Below are 19,402 nucleotides of genomic sequence, written 5' to 3'. Positions count from 1 at the left end.
GTCATGTTGAACAGATTATAAAATGGTACTGCAATATCAGATATTATTAGCATGTTACTTTTATTATTAATCTTCATTTCCTACCACCAAAATGTTGGTATTTCAGTACAAACACTGAAAAAACATATACATGATTTAACAGATGAATATTGACAGATTCAAACACTTTGGATCTGCTCTCTGTTCACAAGATCTAGGATAAGGCATATGGTCAGCAGATTAGGAAAGTTTAAATCAACAGCCCGAGTGCTTTGCTGCCCTCCCACACACCTTAGCTCTCTCAGTTAGGCTTCTGGATTCCTCATAGCAAATCTCATATCTTAAGGAGGTCATACCTGAGGAAGGCTGTTAGCTGGTTGAAACATCGTTCTTTTAGTTTTTTTCACTTTTCTGTGTGCGAATGAATGAAACAGTGAAGAGCTAAAGGGCTTAGTCTTTCTAAAAAGTCTTGATAGTTTTCTGCTACAAAGATAACTGCGTAGCCTGGGAGACTTCATTTGTTCATGCTCACACACGTATACACAACTGACGCTTTACTCCACTCCAAGGATCTTGACATAAAATCGTAGAACTGATCACATCTCTGGGATAGAAGCTCGACAGTTTTCCCATCACATAGCTGTGTCAAAACTTCCCATCAGTAGCTGTAGACAGAATTAGCAGGGTGGCCACTTCACAACCAAATGCTTTTGTTTTGGCAATCTTACAGCGTGGCGCCGCCTTCTTTTAGGCTGAAGGCACTCCTGTCCGTATGACGGCCACTCAAAGTCTTGGGGTGGGATTTTGCTATTCCGACTTTCCGCCTCTTCAGAATCAGAGTCTTCTTGTTGCATTGAAGGAAAGTGCCTTTCAGGATAAATCTCCTTCAGTTTGCCCTCAAAGAATACACGTAGACATCGTCCAGCCTCGGCAACTTCTGAATCTGGCTGTAAGAGAAAAAACAACCACTCGGTGTTACCACACACAGAAATCATCAAGGATCACAAACAAATGACTACCCTACCATAATGTCTGGCCTTGGTTCTGTCTGCTACATCTCCATTAGTCTCTTGCTCACTTTTCACAGCCCATTAGTCCCTCTTCATTTACAATGTAAGTAAAAACCAGATGCTGCTATTAAGGAACACGTTTCTGCACCTCTAAGAAAAAGAGATGTGCAGTGAACTAGAAAGAATAGCAGTCATCATTGGTTAGGAATTTCTATGCATCTGAATTTTCCCTAGTTATTTTGCTGGCTATGACTGGCTTCTCACAGCAAACCCAGCATCGTTTCAAAAAGCTGTCCACTAAGATGTACCTTTTTAGATCCAGATGTATCTCAAGTTGTTAGATCCCTATGTATCTCCATTTCTGTCATTTAAAAAAAAACAAGATATCTTTTCCAAAGAGTAAAACTGGTTAATCCTTGTGTTCATCTTTATCCCATTTCTGATGTCAGCGGAACTGATAGTTAGACCAGTGTGACAGCTTGAAAGAGCAACCCTCTGGTTTGTATCCCCCCACCTATGTGTATTAGAAACTTACATAATTGAACTTTGCACAGTTCCTAAACATGAGACGCACATCAGTCACAAGTTCCTCAGGTGAAGTATAGTGATATTTGTCCTTTTTTTGCAACTTTTTTCGTATGGTAGACAAATCCATTGGCCTTTTGATGATCTGATAGTAATGCCGAGCCTACAATAACAATAAAACACTGCAATGTAACCTTTTTAATTAATACATTTCCTTTCCAGTGACTTGTATCCAATTTTGGACAGAATTTACTGCAGAGGACTCCTCACATCAAGGAAGAGAGCTCTAGTCTTTTGGTGTCTACACTTGCACATCATCTTCCTGGGTGCTTTTTGGTTTGATTAAAAACATATTTGCTTGCAAGTTTGATCTTGAAAACGGTACACTTCAGTGACTACTCTGCTATTTGCACTTTCTAAAGTTTATTCCCCAGATTTAAGTACCACCATTTAATCATGATCAAGAATATGTGTAACTGACAATTAGCTAAGATGTCCCACAAGCAGTTATAAGAATAATGTGCTGAGATACTGGCAGCTGATACTCTGTGAAGTAGTCGGCCAAGAGTGACCAAAAATACACTACTATGCACTCTTTTTAAAGTTCAACAGAATTCTTTTTCAATGGGCACCAGCTACCAGCATATCCCACTCCTTAAATCTTTCTGGGTCAAAACCTACTTGTTAGATAATGTGTTCCACAAGTCCATTGCAAGCTTTATTAGGTGGAATGCTTTCTATATTTTTGTTTGGACTATTCCTTCACATAAATCCCTTTGGTTTTCCTTTAATTTTCCTACTCCAATTTTTTTCACATTGTGTTCCATTGTTACAACAGCATGAGTCTACATATTCCTCAAAATAGCCAGTTAATATTTGAAATGTTGAGTACATGGATGAAACAAATGTCTCTAAATCTTCCCCTGAACACTGTCACATTACTACCTTTGTGTAAAACACCAGAAAAGAGGGAGTTCAAGGGTATTTCTAAAGCAGACCTCTCTTACAGTAGTGCAACATTCTCCATGGATGCAGTAAATCAACTTTCTTAGTCACTGGAACCCCTCATAGGCCTTTAGTATACTACCAGCATCTTAAATTAGCACCCAAACATGGCCTGAGAACCTGCCTCTGACCTGACACCTTAAAGCACTTGCAAGAGGGAAACACCTGTCTGTCCCTAGGAAGCAATACTGTTCAGAAAGAAGTTAGTGAATATCTTTCAAGACGACACAGGAGAAATTCACAAGGTGTGCCAGAGTATTCTTTGGATTCCTTCTGACCCACACATGTGCCATACTTACCAGGGGACTGACGGGTTCATGGAATGGGAGGCTCATACTACTGCAGAACAGGGAAAGCAACAGCTTTTCACACTTCTGTGGAAGCCAAATTTGAAATACATTTCAATTCAAAACAAGTATGCATCATTCTTGCTCTTGGTTAATCAATTGTACTAACAACAAGGGGAGCTTTCATGCACGCTGTGCATTTCTGATGCAAAGTGGCACACTTTTACCTTATAGCGTCTTTATAGTGTTGCAAGTGAGGATAGTCAAGAAATGCAAGAAAATTATCATTACGTAAAAACTTCTGTATTAAACTCCTGGGAATTTATCGCTATCACTAATTCCTTTCTGCACTCCAGATTCTATTCCTTTGCTTTTGACTAAAAGAACAGCAGCAATAGTGTGGAAACAGTTAAAAGGAAAATGTTCCACACTCTTCATATCCATTCATACAAATAGATGTAAGTTATGAATTTGGTAGGACTGTACAAAAATATTCCATTTAACCATAGTTAACTTGTAAAATATTTGTTTATATCTTTGTTATTTCACTGATGCAAAAAAAAACCCAAAACACTGCAAACACATTGTAAGCTATGTTTGCCTACAAGCAATGGAATTACTAATCAAATCCATTTTCTAAAGAGTATCTCACTAATCAACACCAAGATCCCAACTATTGTTGTCCAGTTGTACCCAGTGCAACAGGAACAGAGATCGCATCAGTGTCCAGAAGTTATGCCCAGCTCTTTATGGGCAGAGTATCTCAGGTTTGGAAACAGCATAGACGAACTTGAGCAGTGCTGTGGCTATGTGCAAAGGCCTTGTTAAAGGGCCCCAGAGCTCTAAGAACCATTACTGTGGTCTTTATATACAGTGCTCACACTAGACCAGTGCCTGACAATTGGCTTCATTTGTGCAGGGCCAGCTCAGCATCTGCACTCATGTCTGTGGACTTAGCTTCTCTATCCAGCTGTCATCAGTATACACAGGCCATTTATTTGGAATTTGTGGCTTCCTAGTACCAATTGGACTTTAGGAAAAGGCATTTTTTCATGGGAGATTTGATAGAGGAAACTGATAAAGACATAAGCTTTCATTTAGACTGAGTTAACAATGCCTAACTGTCATCTTCAAAGGTATTAATGGTACCAACGAAGATTGTATTATGATTTAATACAATTGAAAGTAAAGAAGGGTCTAGATCACAAAGATGTCATTGCAACTGGCCTAAGTAGATGCCTGAGAAGGTGCTAAGTCTTAAAGCAAAAAGATTCAGTGGCATAAAGCCAGGCAAAGTTGACTCAGGGAAGCTTGCTTTGCTGCTGAGTGAGATCTCCCCGTTCAAAGGAGAAAGGAGTTCCAGATCCATCCATTTCATCTTTCTATAACATGTCATTCATTTTAAAATTGAATAGCAATGTCTAGATGAAAATAAATATATAATTGAAGACTAACGTTTCTGCTGTATTTGCTACTCTCTGAAATATTCGAGTAGCAACCAAGTCAAAACAGTCATCTTTCCAACAGAGGCAAAGCCTCAAGCTGAGATCACACGTCCTTTCCTAAAGAGCACAATATATAGTTGTTCCCACCTTCTGGTCGTAGTCATCAAGGCCATATTGTGCGTTATTACTGTGGCTGTAGCGTGTGTTTTCACAGTCATATTCTACCTCCGGCTTCACTGGATTACGGCAGAGAGCGCACACCCATTCTCCCCTGCAAAACAAGAAACCAAAACCTTGTCAAATAACAAATTTCAACAATCACTGTATTTGGAAACAAGTCTCATCTTATGGTATGTGGACGTATACCTAGTTCTGACTCTTTGTCGCACACAATTCCTCTGCAATGAGTTGCTAGGGAATATATGTTTTAGGGAAACCAATGTCCTAAACATTTCCACAACAGCCCAAATAATCCTAAGTTTCCCATAAAATGGGCTAGAAAACTGAATAGGAACTCGTTGCTTCCCCTTTCTTTGTGCTAGTCACTGTTCTCGCAGAGAAGAGTTGACATCTACAGATGTTACATGAGAGTCAGGATTTTTTTTTTTTCCAGCAAGTCATAAGAATGTTTTTAAAGCTCAAGTCTACCACTTCTTTTGCTGTACTGGCCAGCTAATTGCAGAAAGGGTATACATGACCGGAAACCCAGCAGGTAAGACAATACTTCCTTTTGCAAGAAAAGCAACAAAAAAGGCAAGTGAGAGATGTAGTTCTTGCCTTTGTGTAAGGCTGACATACACATCCCTGAGGATATATTCTCCTCCAAAGGCAGTGAGCAGAAACTGGGCACATTAGTGAAATGTCATACATACTCACACTGGAAAGCTGAGCAGGGCTGGAACGTGGCAGGAGAGATGGAAGACCTTCGGGCAGTGATCACAGCACAACAATTCTCCTCCATTAAGACACACAGCACAGAAATCCTCATTTTCAATTGGATTGACTTCCTCAGTAACTGGAGATTTCTTCACAATGGAGGTGCCATTGCTGAGCTTCGGGTCAACAGACAGAGGATCTGCAGGAGGAGATTGTGCCTGTCCTGCAGCCTGGGGTGTAAGAAATGTTCTGCCCTCTGAGTTCCCCTCTTTGGATTTCAGTTCTTCAGGTGGACTATCTTTATTTATCTTGAAGGAAGAAAAATCTGAGATCACACAATCACCATTTTCATATACAAGCCTATAAGAGCAGTAACTATCTGCAGACAAAATGTTTCTTCTGCAGTGAACTCTACTGGAGAGGGCCACCGGGGTTCAGCCAGCCCACACTCAGCTCGGTATGTCACTGGTTGGTCGAGTCACCTTGGTCAAGTAATTTCCTCCACATACCACAATGTAATAGCACTGTGAGAGTGTTGTACAGATTTCATAGTACAGATGATAGAAACTGGGTACTTTACAAACTTATTTGCAAGTTTTACTGTAAGCAGGTCCAAAATATAAAGGAAGAGGTTTTTGTTACCACCAGAAATTCCCATTTCCTTCTGTAGACAGAAGTTCACACTCAAGACCCCAGGGAAGGAATAGAATACATATCTTTTAAAAATCCATTACACTGATTTCCAGAATCAGTTCCTATCACCCAAATATGCATTTGAGTCACTTTTAAGCTCTTTATCCTATATTTTTAACTAGACAGATGAGCCAGGTTGTTTGTGAGAACAGAAAAACACTACAGCTTTCCAATCCTAGAGAAAGACATCTCAGAAATGGAAGTATCAGGGAGCTATGCAGCAAGCTAAAAGCTTCACTCGCTATCACTTCAACTCATCACAGATGTGTCCAAGGGTGAAATGAACCAACAGACTTTTTTTGTGTGTAATAAGTTTCAGATACCGTGGGTATAAGCCAGTAGGATAAAAGGGAGTCATCATAGAATCATTAAGGTTGGAAAAGACCTCCCAACATCATCAAGTCCAACCATCAGCCCAACACCACCATGCCCACTAAACCATGTCACAAAGTGCCACAGCTACAGGTTTTTTGAACACCTCCAGAGATTGGGAGAAAGCAGGGAAAGCCTGAAGGAAATTCCACTCACCTTTATAGACATACTTGAAGACTGCATCCCACATTCAATTATCAGGAGGAAATTGCCCTCCTGGTCATTGTCCTGTGGCTGGAGCTTAAACACCGGGAGCTCCCCTGCTTCTGACACACATATTTTAAGACGTTCCAGTCGCACATAGGGGTTCTTCTGCTCCTTAGGGTCATCTCTACAATTAAAATGACACCTGGTTAAATTTGGCTATATTCGACAAAATTCTCCTCCTTACTCAGTTTCAACATTTTTCATGCACTATTTTTTGTGCTTCTTCTGGTTTGTAACTGCAAATCTGCTGGCTAAACACTAAAAAAATTTGACCTTTTTTTGCATGTCAATTCTTTAAGGAATGTGAATGCAATTCCTTTAAATTAATCATATGTGCAAACGTATTACAAACTACCGTGCTAAAACTTTGCCCTGCTCCATATATTTTTGGTTTAATTATTCCACTTTAAGCCATTCTTGATACATTTCTGTGTGGCTGGCTTCAAGCACACCAAACTTAGAATATCATCACAGCAGGAGCTGAAACCAAAATTTTATAGAATTGTTGAGATAATGGTAACCCTATTCCCAGTATATTTTTTAGGTTTGATTTAGGTTACACAGCTTCTAATTGTTCAAGTGAGATAAGTTTGCAACTATTTTTTCGTTCTGGAAAAATGCACAAAACAACAGAAATACATGGACCTACCACTTCTTTAAAACTGCTGTTTTCAAGTTCAGGAGTCTAATTTACAGCTTTCAGAATTATAATCTGTAAGGAGCCTTGCATTCTTTTTAAGTTCTCCATTATCATTATGACAAATTTTCTAAATACATGCATAAAAATTCATGGACAGTGCCTTTGTATAAAGAAAAAGGCTGTTACCTGACATTCTGATTGCTTCTCATATCCATTTCAAAATGTTCCTTTTCACAGTTATTGGAATCTGGAACAGAAGATAAGAAAATGAATAAAATATTTATAATATCAGAGTCAGATTAGGGTAGAAAGTACTTCAATATTCATGTACTTCTGACTGGTGTTTAATATGATATCATAAGTAAATTATGGAATCATTTCATCTATATGTCTAGAAGATCTGTACGCTATTTTCTATTCTAGGATACAGTTTCTTTGCTTTTAACAATTGTCTCTGTTCTGAATATGAGGAACCTTTCCAAAATATTTTGTCAAAACGGTTACATTCCCAGGGATGTACATAGGTACACAGCCATGCCACATTCATCCATATACACGGAACAACATAAGTAATTCTCTTTATTATACAACCCTCACTTCAGAAGAGCAGCCCTACCAAGGTCTGAACCCCTGAGGCTCAGGAAGTCTCTGCAGTCTCCTGCTCCATGGCTAAGAAGCTTCTGGATAATTCTAGTTTCTTGACACAGGAAGGAAATTGTGCCTCCTGCCTGCCACTGAGGGATGAAAGCTACACTGTACGACTCCTCTCTATCTTCCAATGTATGGAACATAGAAACAAATTAATTCAAAACTGCCCATTATATAAGCATGCAAGTGACTGTAGCTCTTGGGTGATACTAGACACAGGAGTAAAAAAACAACTCTGGAGAGTTGGAGTGGGGTAGAGATGAATGCCCCAGTGGATGGCCTCATAAATACCAGTCCACGGACAAATTTCATTCCTAACAAAAGGAGTTACTATAGATTTTACATAGTTGATGTTAACCAGAAAATAAAACTCAATATCATGGCTATCTGAAGATAAGTGAGTGCGAGGGGAACATGATTTTTTAAAGAAAATCCACCTTGGGTCAATGGTACTGAACCACGGCTTGAAAGCAACATGCCTGTAAGATGCTCCATTGTTCCCAGCCACAGGAAACACAATACAGTCAAGAGGGACAAGGAAAGGTGGATTTCACACTACTAAATTGTTATTCCCTTGTGATTGTTGCTCAGGTAAAGAGTGGTAGTCATGGGTTTGGAGAGAATTACTAAAGGAAATGGAGCTGAAGGAACAGCTTTCCTACACAGTCAAACCAGAGGATGTTCCAGTTGTCCTGTGTTCCTAATATTAAGCAACATTTCCATCAGCAACTTGGCTCATGAAACAAGAGCACCTACAAAATTTGTGGAAAAGACTGAAGGAGAAGAGTTGCAAACACTGTGGAGAATATTTACAATTTAAAAAGAAAAATAATCGTAATACATCAGAAAAAGCAGATCTCCTAAATCAGTAAAACTGAACTGTAAGTATTACGCATATGAAGTATCAGATTAATGTAATTACAAAGGAAAATGACTAGGGAACTGTTCTGTAGAAGAAACTAAGGGTTAAGGTGGACCACTACATGCAAGTCAACCACAAAACACTGCTGCTGCAAAAAGGGTGAATGTCTTCCTGCAGCAAATTACCAGCAGTGAGGAATGGAAAGCACAGGCAGCTCGTACCTGGCTTTCCACGGCACCCCAGAGGCCTCAGGTGCAGCACTGGGTTTGGCTGTGGGCAGCACCCCTTAACTGCAGGGAACCCAGAATAGTGCAGCAGGAATGAGTTGGTTTAAAAAAAGCCACAACTCTGAACTATGAGGAGATATTGAAACCATCAGATTTGTTTAGTCTAGGAAAGGAAAGGGGAGGGTGTTTATGCAAGCCATGATAAGAAGAAAAGCAGCTGTAAGAGGAAAAATGATGAAATTATGTATAATTCTTACCACATCCCTTGGGGCAGGGATAAGTATTTTCTTGTAAATTAAGCTGAGATGTTTAGATTTGATATCAGAAAAGGATGAGTCATTGGAGATAGATACCAGAAGTGGGGGGGGTTGGCAGCACAGCAGTGCTGAAGCCAGTAAGTCCCACCTAGAGTCACTAGCAAAGACAACGTTGTCTTTGCAAGAGAGTTAATGTCTCTCACTGGTGCATGCTGCATAAGGGTGACTGTACGTCCTCAGGTCTCCCCTCACTGCACACCTTTAAACTGTGAGAGCAGGATGGGACTTGCTCACTCCTGACCTGTCCTTGAGAAAAGCGAACAGCATAGAACTCAACGCTCTAGTCTGTCCATACTCTCACGTAACAGGATCTGTGCATTGCACCAAGTGAGTTTGTAGCATCTGCTACAGAAAGTGAGATTCTGTGCGGTGGGGCTGCTTTCCGTGCATAGAACCACACGACCCAAACCAGATACCACTAAGCTGGTCCTCTCAGAGACACTTAAGCCTGACCAATGCACAGCTTTTTGGGGATATGCCCGATTCTTACAACTCACACAAATGATTGTGGCTTAATTGTCAGAATTTGGCACAGCGCACATAGAAGAAGACAAATACATTTCCTTGGCTCACTGAGCCAGGCCTCCTTTATACTAATTAGAATTCTCTGAATAAAAATACAGCACAGAGATAGAAATATTAATTCAGCTTTTACAGAGGAAAGCAGCCAACTATTGGCATAAGTCAGAGGATAACAGCTTGATCCTTCAATCCTTTGCATGAATAGTCCCATTGGCTTTTGGAGTTTGCAGGAAGGAGGCTTTACAGCGCAGCACAAGGATGCTGGCAATTTGCCCATGAAAAGAGTTAAGTAAAGTCTAATTCTCCATTTAGGCTGAAGAAATAGGCCTTGGCTGAAGGGAATGTTCCACAGTAGACAGAGCCAAGCAAAAGCACATACTGTGCAATCTATTAAGCTAACAAAAAATTGTTATGCTACTGATGTGAAGGACTTAGCAGAAGGCACATTACATTTCGGAAGTAATTTTTTTTTTAAATTTAATTTGCACTCTTCAAACCAGCTCTTCAATAGTCATAACTGCAGGTCTCATTAAAGGGAGCGCTTCTAAGGCAACTAATACACCAGGTACTTCACACAGACACACTCATTCTGGTTCATAGATGAAGGATTCAAGGCATATCATTTCCATGTTTTTCCTTCACAAATGAGATCAAACACGCTTTTCCATTGGATTAAGTACTCTGATAATATTTGAAGCTTGCTGGAAAAGCACATTTATATGTAAATACATTAATAAGCATACAGCTTTGCAATGCTTGCAATGTGCAGCACTAAGAAAGAAAGACCAAAAATATAAATGAAATAATTAAAAGTCTGGTACCTTCTTTGCTTCCATGTTGTCTCATTTTGGTATTCATAGACAGGAAAGATGTGTTGCTGAGCAGTTCAGAAGAAGTGCAATGTCGAGATTTTTTGATCGAAAGATTAATAGGTTCTTCTAGCACTTTTTGCATAGAAAAAGTTAATTCATTATCTATATCTTGCCCAGAAGTAGCCAAGTTGTTTTGTAGAGGATGATCAACAATATTAAAGTCTTCATTTTCCAGCTTCAGAGGAAAAAGAAGTAATTTAAATTTTATTAGTTTTCTTTCTTTCCATCTTAAGAAAATAATTTGTAATCAGTCTTCAAATACCAGATAGACAAAACTTTACTTACTAAAATCAATTCCTTTGACTGACTGACTAACAATACCTTGTGAGATCAATGAAAGAGGATTCCCTTTCAGAGGAGAAGTTTGAGTGAGTCCTACCTTGCACTTAGTGTTCTCCTGGAGTGCATCACCTGGAGGGAGAGCAGAGGTAGCCTCAGGGCTCAGGTCACTTGGAGCTCTGCCTAATGCCAAGCTGTAGCTGGGCATCAACTCTGGTGGAGTATCACAGTCACAAAGGGCATTTGAGGGTGTGCCAAGGGTCACAGTAGTTACACCTTGCATCTGTGGATTGGCCAAGCTAGATAGCCTTGCTGAAGGTAATTCCATTTCCAAACCGCTTGAAAAGCCCACAATGCTTGAGGATGCCGACTGCTGGGAAAAGAAAAAAAAAGATAAAAAACCCAAACCCAATACATTAATAAGCTTTTCAGCAACAACATGCTATTGTTCTTTCTACACTGGATGACATATTTTGTCTCAGCTGTATAAAATCAACCAACAAGGGCTAGAAACTATCTATTCTGATCTTATACCATGTCCAAAAGCTTTAGAGTATCCAACATTAAAATTGAAAACTGGAAAAGGAGACATCTAGGTTACTTTTCCATGATTCACAAAAACCATCTTCCTTTGAACAGTCCAAGGGATCCTGATTTTTAACTGTCTACAATGAACAGGAAATCTAAGCACGCAGAATACTGTACTAAATCAGATCTTGATATAAACCCTACTAGCTTCCACTAAGTTAATCCAGGAGAAATAATATTTAGAACAGAAATTTTATCATTTCATTAATATCACCACATTATTTTATTCAGAAAGAAGATTCAGAAAAAATAAGATTCATACCTGCCACAAGTGGATTAAACTATTGTCATAGTTAATGATGCTGAAAACTTTATGCTAGTTAGTGAGTCTGCCCCATTAAAACCTAAGGCACTTGCCCTTTAAATATCATAGTGTAAATCCAGAAACATCCTACATGTACTAATGAGGAAGGGACGTATATGTCTAGTTTCCAAAGAAAAGGAATATTTACCAAAGTCTCTGAAATAGTTCTAGCAACATGCATTTTCTGCTCATGATTTTTCACTGTCAAAACCGCAGAAATACTGTTATGCAAAACAAAGCAAATCCCTCCATCTAGGTGACTTCCTTAAGCTGCCTTACATCCAGGAATGTGTGACTGTACTGAAATCAGAACTCTTCTAGCATTCATATGAAACAAGTATATAAGCAGTCTTAAGAAGTATGCAGATCTGTGCTGTTTGAATATGTAATTTTCCATTTATTTCATCATAGTTCATTTGTGTTTCACCCTTGGTAATTGACTGAATAAATCCTCTTCATTTGACTACAACACAGTACAGAGCACTCATCATAGTATAAATCTAGACAGAAGAAATGTGTTGATTGCATCTGAATTAGATTTCAAATTCATTGTTGTACTTATTTTTCTCTTAGGGCCCAGTGACTTAGAAGTGAACCTGATACAGGACCCATTTCCTAGATTTAATTAGTATTTTTCTCAACTGTTATTCTATTTTGGAATTTGATACCTTTGTCCATCTGAATACAAGTGTGGAAAAGACAGCAGCCTAGATTGAGCTGTCAGTTGTGCCTCTGTACAGCCTACGTAATGCCAAAGAAGTCATTCTTAAATGCTTGCAATGTATCACCTAAGTGCTAAGAGAACACTCTGCCCACAGACATTAATTTCCACTGAAGGATGTAGTTTAATATCCTTTTCTTCAATTTGCAATAGATGCTACATTAGGAGCTTTGCCTGAATAGTGACCACTTATATTCAGTGAAACAAAACAGCCTGCATTTGAGACAGAAAGAGGTCAGGCTGTTCTGCAGTGCTAGGGAAGATTTGTGCCATTCTACCATAAAATGGTCTAGTAAGTCTGTTTAAAACAGTCATTTTATGTAGCAGACGACCCAGAGAATATTTGGTCTCTGCAGCTAGGGTATTGGCCATTTTCCTTCTCTTGGGGCAAATGAATGTCCCTGAATCTAAGCTTTATGACCTATAGTAACTCCCTGGAACCAGCTGGAACTAGTCAAACATGTAAATCTGGAAATCAAAGAATCAGAATCACTAAGTTTGAAAAGACCCACTGGATCGGATCATCAAGTCCAACCATTCCTACCAATCACTAAACCATGACCCTCAGCACCTCATCCACCCATCTTTTAAACACCTCCAGGGATGGTGATTCAACCACCTCCCTGGGCAGCCTGTCCCAGTGCCCAGTGACCCTTTCCGTGAAAAATTTTTTCCTGATGTCCAACCTGAACCTCCCCTGGCAAAGCTTGAGGCCATTCCCTCTTGTCCTGTCCCCCATCACTTGGGAGAAGAGGCCAGCACCCTCCTCTCCACATCCTCCTTTCAGGTAGTTGTAGAGAGCAATGAGGTCTCCCCTCAGCCTCCTCTTCTCCAGGCTAAACACCCCCAGCTCTCTCAGCCATCCTCATAAGGCCTGTTCTCCAGCCCCTTCACCAGCTTCATGGCTTCTTCTCTGGACTTGCTCCAGAGCCTCAACATCCTTCTTGTGGTGAGGGGCCCAGAACTGGTGGAGACACAATTTTACATATACTTTGTTTGACAGGGTGTTCCTAAGAATGCTCAGGTTTCAAACTAAAGGAATATACGTAGATTAGTCAGGAATCCAGCTTTCATGATGACACATCCTAAAGGAGTCCACAAAGATCAAAAATGTTCATTTGCCATCAGAAATTGGTTGTGATAGGTTCCTGCACATGCAGTGACAAATGTGGCCTATTGAGTACATGTTTTCATCCCATCACTTTTTTTATAACAAGTCTTTTTCAGATGACAAAATAAACATGTGAACTGTTCTCATATCACTTACAGAAAATGACACTGAAATACGCAGAATTTGTGCTTCAACTGAACAGAGGGACTGTAGTCAGCCTTCCCTTTCCCCTTGATTCGAAGTCCATTGTGAGCATTAATTAAGTCCCTGTGAGGCAGCTAAGCATTTATTTAGCCAGATTCTCAAAAGCATGAAGCATCCACAAAATCCTGCCTGAGTCAACAGGAACTATCTGATGCTGCGCTCCATTGGCAATGGGCATGCTGAGGCACACACATGGCCAGCAAACCACGCAAAGCTGCATAGCCAGTTAACTGGAGACCTTACGGCTATTCACTTCTTGTAATCATTATGCACATCTTCCTTTACTTGTGTTACTGGAGGGTGCATCATCTACAACATACTGAGACCTGACCCTAAGAAGACCCACCTGTGTGAAACTGCATGCACTGCAGGTGAAATCTTAGCCCTACTAAGATAATAGTAGGATTACTCCTGGCTTCAGTGAGACAAGCTTACTTACTGGGAGTAGTCACTAGGACAATTCCTACTGCAGAAAAAAGAAATAGACACACACATAAGACTTCGTTATAAGTAACATTTTCAGAAAGGTGAAATTCCATTACATTATATGGCTATATCATTTTTACTCATTCTAGCTAGCATCGGTTTCTTTAGAGATCTTTTTAGATTATATAAGCCAATATAAAGCCTTACTCTTGTTAAAAAGAAAAAAAAAGAATAATGAGGCCATCAAACTGCCATCTGTCTTTCCCCTGGGGCAAAAGTTAATTTTGTGGTTATTTTAATGATGAAGCAACATTACGATCTTTCAGTGCAAAATATTAAAACTCATAGTTAAGAACAGACACATTCCTTTCTGATCCATGGAGCTGCTGTCAAGTGTGAAGTGAACAATGCACTGGGAACAAGGCTCATTAATAGCCTATTAATTCACTCCCTAAAATAATCATTTCTTTTGCCATTAGCAAAAATTTCTCTTTTCCCTTGACAGTTCAGCTACTTTTTGCAAATGGGATGCCTTTAAAGAATTAATCGCTGTTTTATAAAAGCTCTATTGCTTTTACATTACACCCTTTGAACAACAACAAGCATTAATTATGCTCTTGGGTAGAGGGTGGCTTCAGCTGCAGGTTAATTTTGAAACTTTTGACATTTTAATGTACAGCCTGGCACATCAAACTACATCTGTGTCATTATAAATGGAATTCTCATTGTCTCATAATTAATTTTGGTCTGATGATCCTTATAATATAATGGAAGAAGCATCACCACCCCAAAATGCCTTCTACCACAAATTTCATAGCTATGGTAGTGAAAGGTAAGAAGAAAGAACATGCAAAGTGCCTTCAGAGAACAAAAAATAAACATATTGTTTAGTTCAAACATTTCTTTGATCACTGTTGCATTTAAAAAGGTCCAGTGTAAACATGCAACACTAATACAGAAGAATACTGAGAAGCAAATACTTACCTTAAAACACTGGGATTAGGATTTGTTAGGATTGTTTTGGCAAAGTCTCAAGGCTGTTGACATTAAGTGTCACAGATAAAGAAACGTAAAACTAGGAACCGCCAATTCTCATTGCTCTAAGAGAAATAACATGCAGCAAATGGTTGCAGAGTAATGAACGGCTGCTATTAAGTGGAGCAATCCCCCTGGCAGCTCATTATGCTAGGAGGTTAAACAAATGTACTACTCCAATCCAGTTGTTTAACTCACAGCACAGAGCAGCACTGATAACACAGTCTACACATGCTTCCTATTCATATTTCCCAATTTCAGAATAGAATCCAAAGGATTTCCTTTCTGCTTTTATAAGAAAAAGAATCCAAATCTTCCTTAACATTTTGTCTGAATAAACTGGAGCTAGCTTAAAGCAGAGGGAGAAGAGATTGCATGGAGCAAGCATCATGTTTTATTTATCCTTTTTTCCAGGTCAAAGGAAAAGGTTTTGTTAAATTAACATTCTGGGAAATGTACCTAATTACATTAAGCATGAATGCATTTCTGCTCTAAGCAGCTTCATTCTTTAAAGCCAAAAATTACTCTGATATTTTAGGAATTTGCATCACCCTAAATTCTGAGCTGTTATCATTATTTCCTTCACTTCTAGTCCCCCTAAAATAAATTAGGAAAAACAAAATCAACAACAAACCCACCCCAGAATTGAAGTCCTGGGGTTAGATCTTAAATTATTATTACTTTCAGTGACTAAGTAATCACAACATGCTCAGTGCAATACTAACAAAAATCAAGCCTGCACTGTGCTCCCCAACCTCTCTACCACAAATTTCACATGCTATTAGTTAAGAACTTGCTGCTGCAATGGAAGAAACGTCATTAATAAAGCTAAGGAAAAATGTGTTGGGGCAAAATACCCAAGAAAGTCACCTACAGCAGACTAACTGTTGCCTCTGATAACCCTTTAGTAACAGCAGCATTGGCATGTCAGAGCCTCAAAGTTCGCACATGTCACATCCCAGGAGAGGCTGAGAGGTTCCGTTGTGAACTGTCACTAAGTTAGTCTTGCATAAAATGCTACCATTGCATGTAATTGGAACAAAACAGAAGCCTCTCTCATGGTGCTCTCAAGACTGCTCCTTGGATGGCATGGAATATTTTCTAGGATTTCTCTCTTTCAAGCACTTTCTTCTGCTTGAGACAAAGTTCTTGAACTAAGAATGTGGGACATTATGAATCAAAAACAACAATATAAAAATCAGTCATAGCACTGTACAAAATGTCCACATGCTTGCACCTTGACGACTATTTCTGGTCACCCTTTCTCAAAAAGGTTTTATCAAAACCACAAAATATAGGGAATATGGCCAAAGGTATAACGAACCAAAGTATAGAATGGCTTCCATAAAAAATACAGAGTTACTATTCACTGGCTTTCCTAACACAGGTACTAGAAGACATCCAACTGAATTGTCAGAAAACAAACTTATGGCAAGAAAACAGAGGAACTTCTCATGCAATGCAAAACTCAGTTGCTACAGAATGCTGAATAAATGGACTCAAAAAATTAACTAGACAAATTCACAGAGGAGGAGTCCTTGAAGAGTTGCAAAACTCAGTTGTCTGGGTACAGTCTTCAGTTCAGGAAATCCCCACAATGCTGATTTTCAGAAGCTGGGATGGTGTATCACCAAAGGATTTGTCTGTTTCTTATAGTCTTTCCTAAACATCTGCCACTGGCTACAGCTATAAATGAACAGATACAGATGAATTTACTATATGACATGTTCAGAGATTTGTTTTAAGCAGAAGGTGAAATAATAGTTCAAGGAGAGAAACCCTCAAAGGTTGCTAAGGAACATAACCAAACCAGAGTCTGACAAATGCTGTCCAACCTTCTCACAACTGATCTCTGTCTCAGAGCTTAGAAACACAAGTGCCCAAGCCAGCTGCATTTCTAGGATGCATAGGGATGGCACACAATGTTCCCCTTCCAACAGCCGGACAAGACAAGGAGTCCTTCCTCCCAGAAGTAAAGATCCTACTTCTAACTAGAGGAACAAGTGCACTAACGGAGTCTGAGGAGAGATGTCCAGTTGGCCCTGCAACAATGTCAATGTCTATTGCAGGAGTACCTGAGACACAAACTACTAATTTGTGCTATCGATGTAGAGTAATTATGACATTTCATCAAATGCTAGGTACAGCCTTTAGACCTCTTGCTCATCCCAGCCACAAATGACAATTAGGTACCTATAAGCAAAACAGGGATTGTATGCCCTTTATTACTCCTGAAGACAATTAGGCCAAAAATATCTTATTATTCTCACCTCTGCTCTGGAATAGATGACCACTCCACTCCTGTGCACAAACTAATAACTCACTATCATACTACGTAAAAGCAACAGGAGGACCATATCATTGCAGAAGGCTGGTAACGCTTTCCACAAAATTTTTAACCTAATTGAGTACTCATTCCTTCACACTGCAACTTAGCAACTCAACAGCTTGTATAGAATCTGCTTGCTCGGCACAATTCCCCATAACAAAAGTGCAGGTATCACAAAAGTTATACTGAGATCAGTCTTGCTGACATTCTTACTGGAGAGGCTCGGTATTTGACAGGCATGGGGATGGAACTCCACAATCCAATAGAGAGGTCCCAGCTACATGAACACTGACAGGGAAGCATGAAGAGAAAATTACATCCATCTTACACAGACACAGAAAATTTCAGTTTCTGGCGTTGCACTCTTAAAAGGTGCTAATTAAGCTCGAAGTTATGCTAAGTGCGGTACTTGACTTGTATCAAACAATCAGTGGTCTAAGTATAGAAACATTTATACTGCACAAAAAAAAAAATCAATTCACAGAGAAAGAAATTAGAGGGATGCACAGGAAGACAGAAAGGCTGACAAAATGTCACCATTAATGTTCCAAAAATAGAGAAACAAATGAAAACAAGCCCACATATAACTGAAATTACATTTTTACAGACTATATCATACATATGCATACAGAGCAGGTGGGCACAGGCAGGAATTACTCTGAACAGTAGTAACACAGCAGTAGCCTTTACCCACAAGTTTCTGATTGTCACCAGATAGAAAACCCTACTTTATGCAACTGAAAAGGCAAAATTCTGATTGCCCAATGAAGCTAGATTTAATTTTTGTCCTGATGGATGGCAAAATACAACATATGAGGAAATTCAACAAGTGTGCAGTGTTTTATCCTCACTTTTCTTCTTTTTTGTCAATAACCAACTTTAAATATGAGGGACAGAAAACAGTACTTTTCAGACTATCTCTAACAGGCATTCTTTGAACTCAAAGGCATGGCATATGACGGCTTCACTCCATGGTGTAACGGCTGCACAAGCACTTGTCTGGAATGATCTGAATAACGTACTTGTGGTTTCCTCAATTATGAGTAACGTTGTGATCCCAAACTATTAATAGCATCTGCTCTATATTGCTTCACACGTAAATATGATCCCATATGAAGACAATTGATCTAGTTATCAGTCAACAGTATCAAATACACACCATAAATATGATTCAGAACTAATGCTCAGATGTTTAACTACATGAGCAATCAAGCCTTGCTCCTTCCAAAATAAAGAAAACCACTGGCCTAATGGAAGCTTTTATTTTTTGACAGATCTTGGCAAACATATCATTAAACAGTTAATTCTGAGGTTTTTTACATCCTGGTTCACACTGCTTTCTCTTCAATGAAAGAATCTCAGTGGCCAGAGAATTTCCTAATCCAGTAAGAGTACTGTACACAACAAAAGTTGTTAGAGTTCAGCAGAACTGCAACACAAAGACAAGAAATCCAACACCAGTCATTCTCCAAAAGGCAGAATAGAGTTCTTCTCCAATAGTAAAAAGTTTATTTAGCTATATTTTCTGTACCGTACTTTCCAAGTGCAGTATTTGAGACCTCTTCACACTCACTTATTCCATGTCCTCCAAAAACTTAAGAGAAACAAAATGCTCTGAGTACAGATCATGTGAAAGTAAATGGACAAACACCTATATAGAAATTCTTCTCTAGAGATAACTGCGAAAACGATCTGATGCAACAGAGATGAGAATAAATACACACATTCCCTTGCTCTTAAATAGGAAACTACCTCCCATTTAAACCTAGATTTAATCCAATTGTCAGCAAAAGCAGTCAGATATCTTTAAATAGCATTCATGAAGAATATATTTCAAAGGTTTCCTGGATATGCTGGTTCTCTTCATTTCTAATTAGCCATTGCCAGAGCTGTCAGTACATTACAGCTTCATCCCAAA

The 19,402-nt window shown here is 39.2% G+C and overlaps 1 protein-coding gene across 1 annotated transcript in view; it reads right to left on the bottom strand.

Annotated features, from left to right (window-relative positions):
* Positions 1-497: 497 nt before the first annotated feature.
* The window catches only part of TRIM66 (tripartite motif containing 66), a 44,508-nt gene continuing 25,603 nt past the window's right edge, over positions 498-19,402 (bottom strand). Inside the window, 9 exon segments of the mRNA XM_069857613.1 lie at positions 498-926; positions 1,525-1,677; positions 2,819-2,893; positions 4,399-4,522; positions 5,128-5,435; positions 6,349-6,523; positions 7,226-7,286; positions 10,437-10,662; positions 10,867-11,139. Of these exon segments, the coding sequence (XP_069713714.1) occupies positions 657-926; positions 1,525-1,677; positions 2,819-2,893; positions 4,399-4,522; positions 5,128-5,435; positions 6,349-6,523; positions 7,226-7,286; positions 10,437-10,662; positions 10,867-11,139 (1,665 nt within the window). The 3' untranslated portion in view covers positions 498-656.

The sequence above is a fragment of the Phaenicophaeus curvirostris genome, chromosome 5 (genome assembly GCF_032191515.1).
Source record: "Phaenicophaeus curvirostris isolate KB17595 chromosome 5, BPBGC_Pcur_1.0, whole genome shotgun sequence".
Classification (NCBI taxonomy): domain Eukaryota; kingdom Metazoa; phylum Chordata; class Aves; order Cuculiformes; family Cuculidae; genus Phaenicophaeus; species Phaenicophaeus curvirostris.
This window is presented reverse-complemented; position numbering and strand designations above follow the sequence as displayed.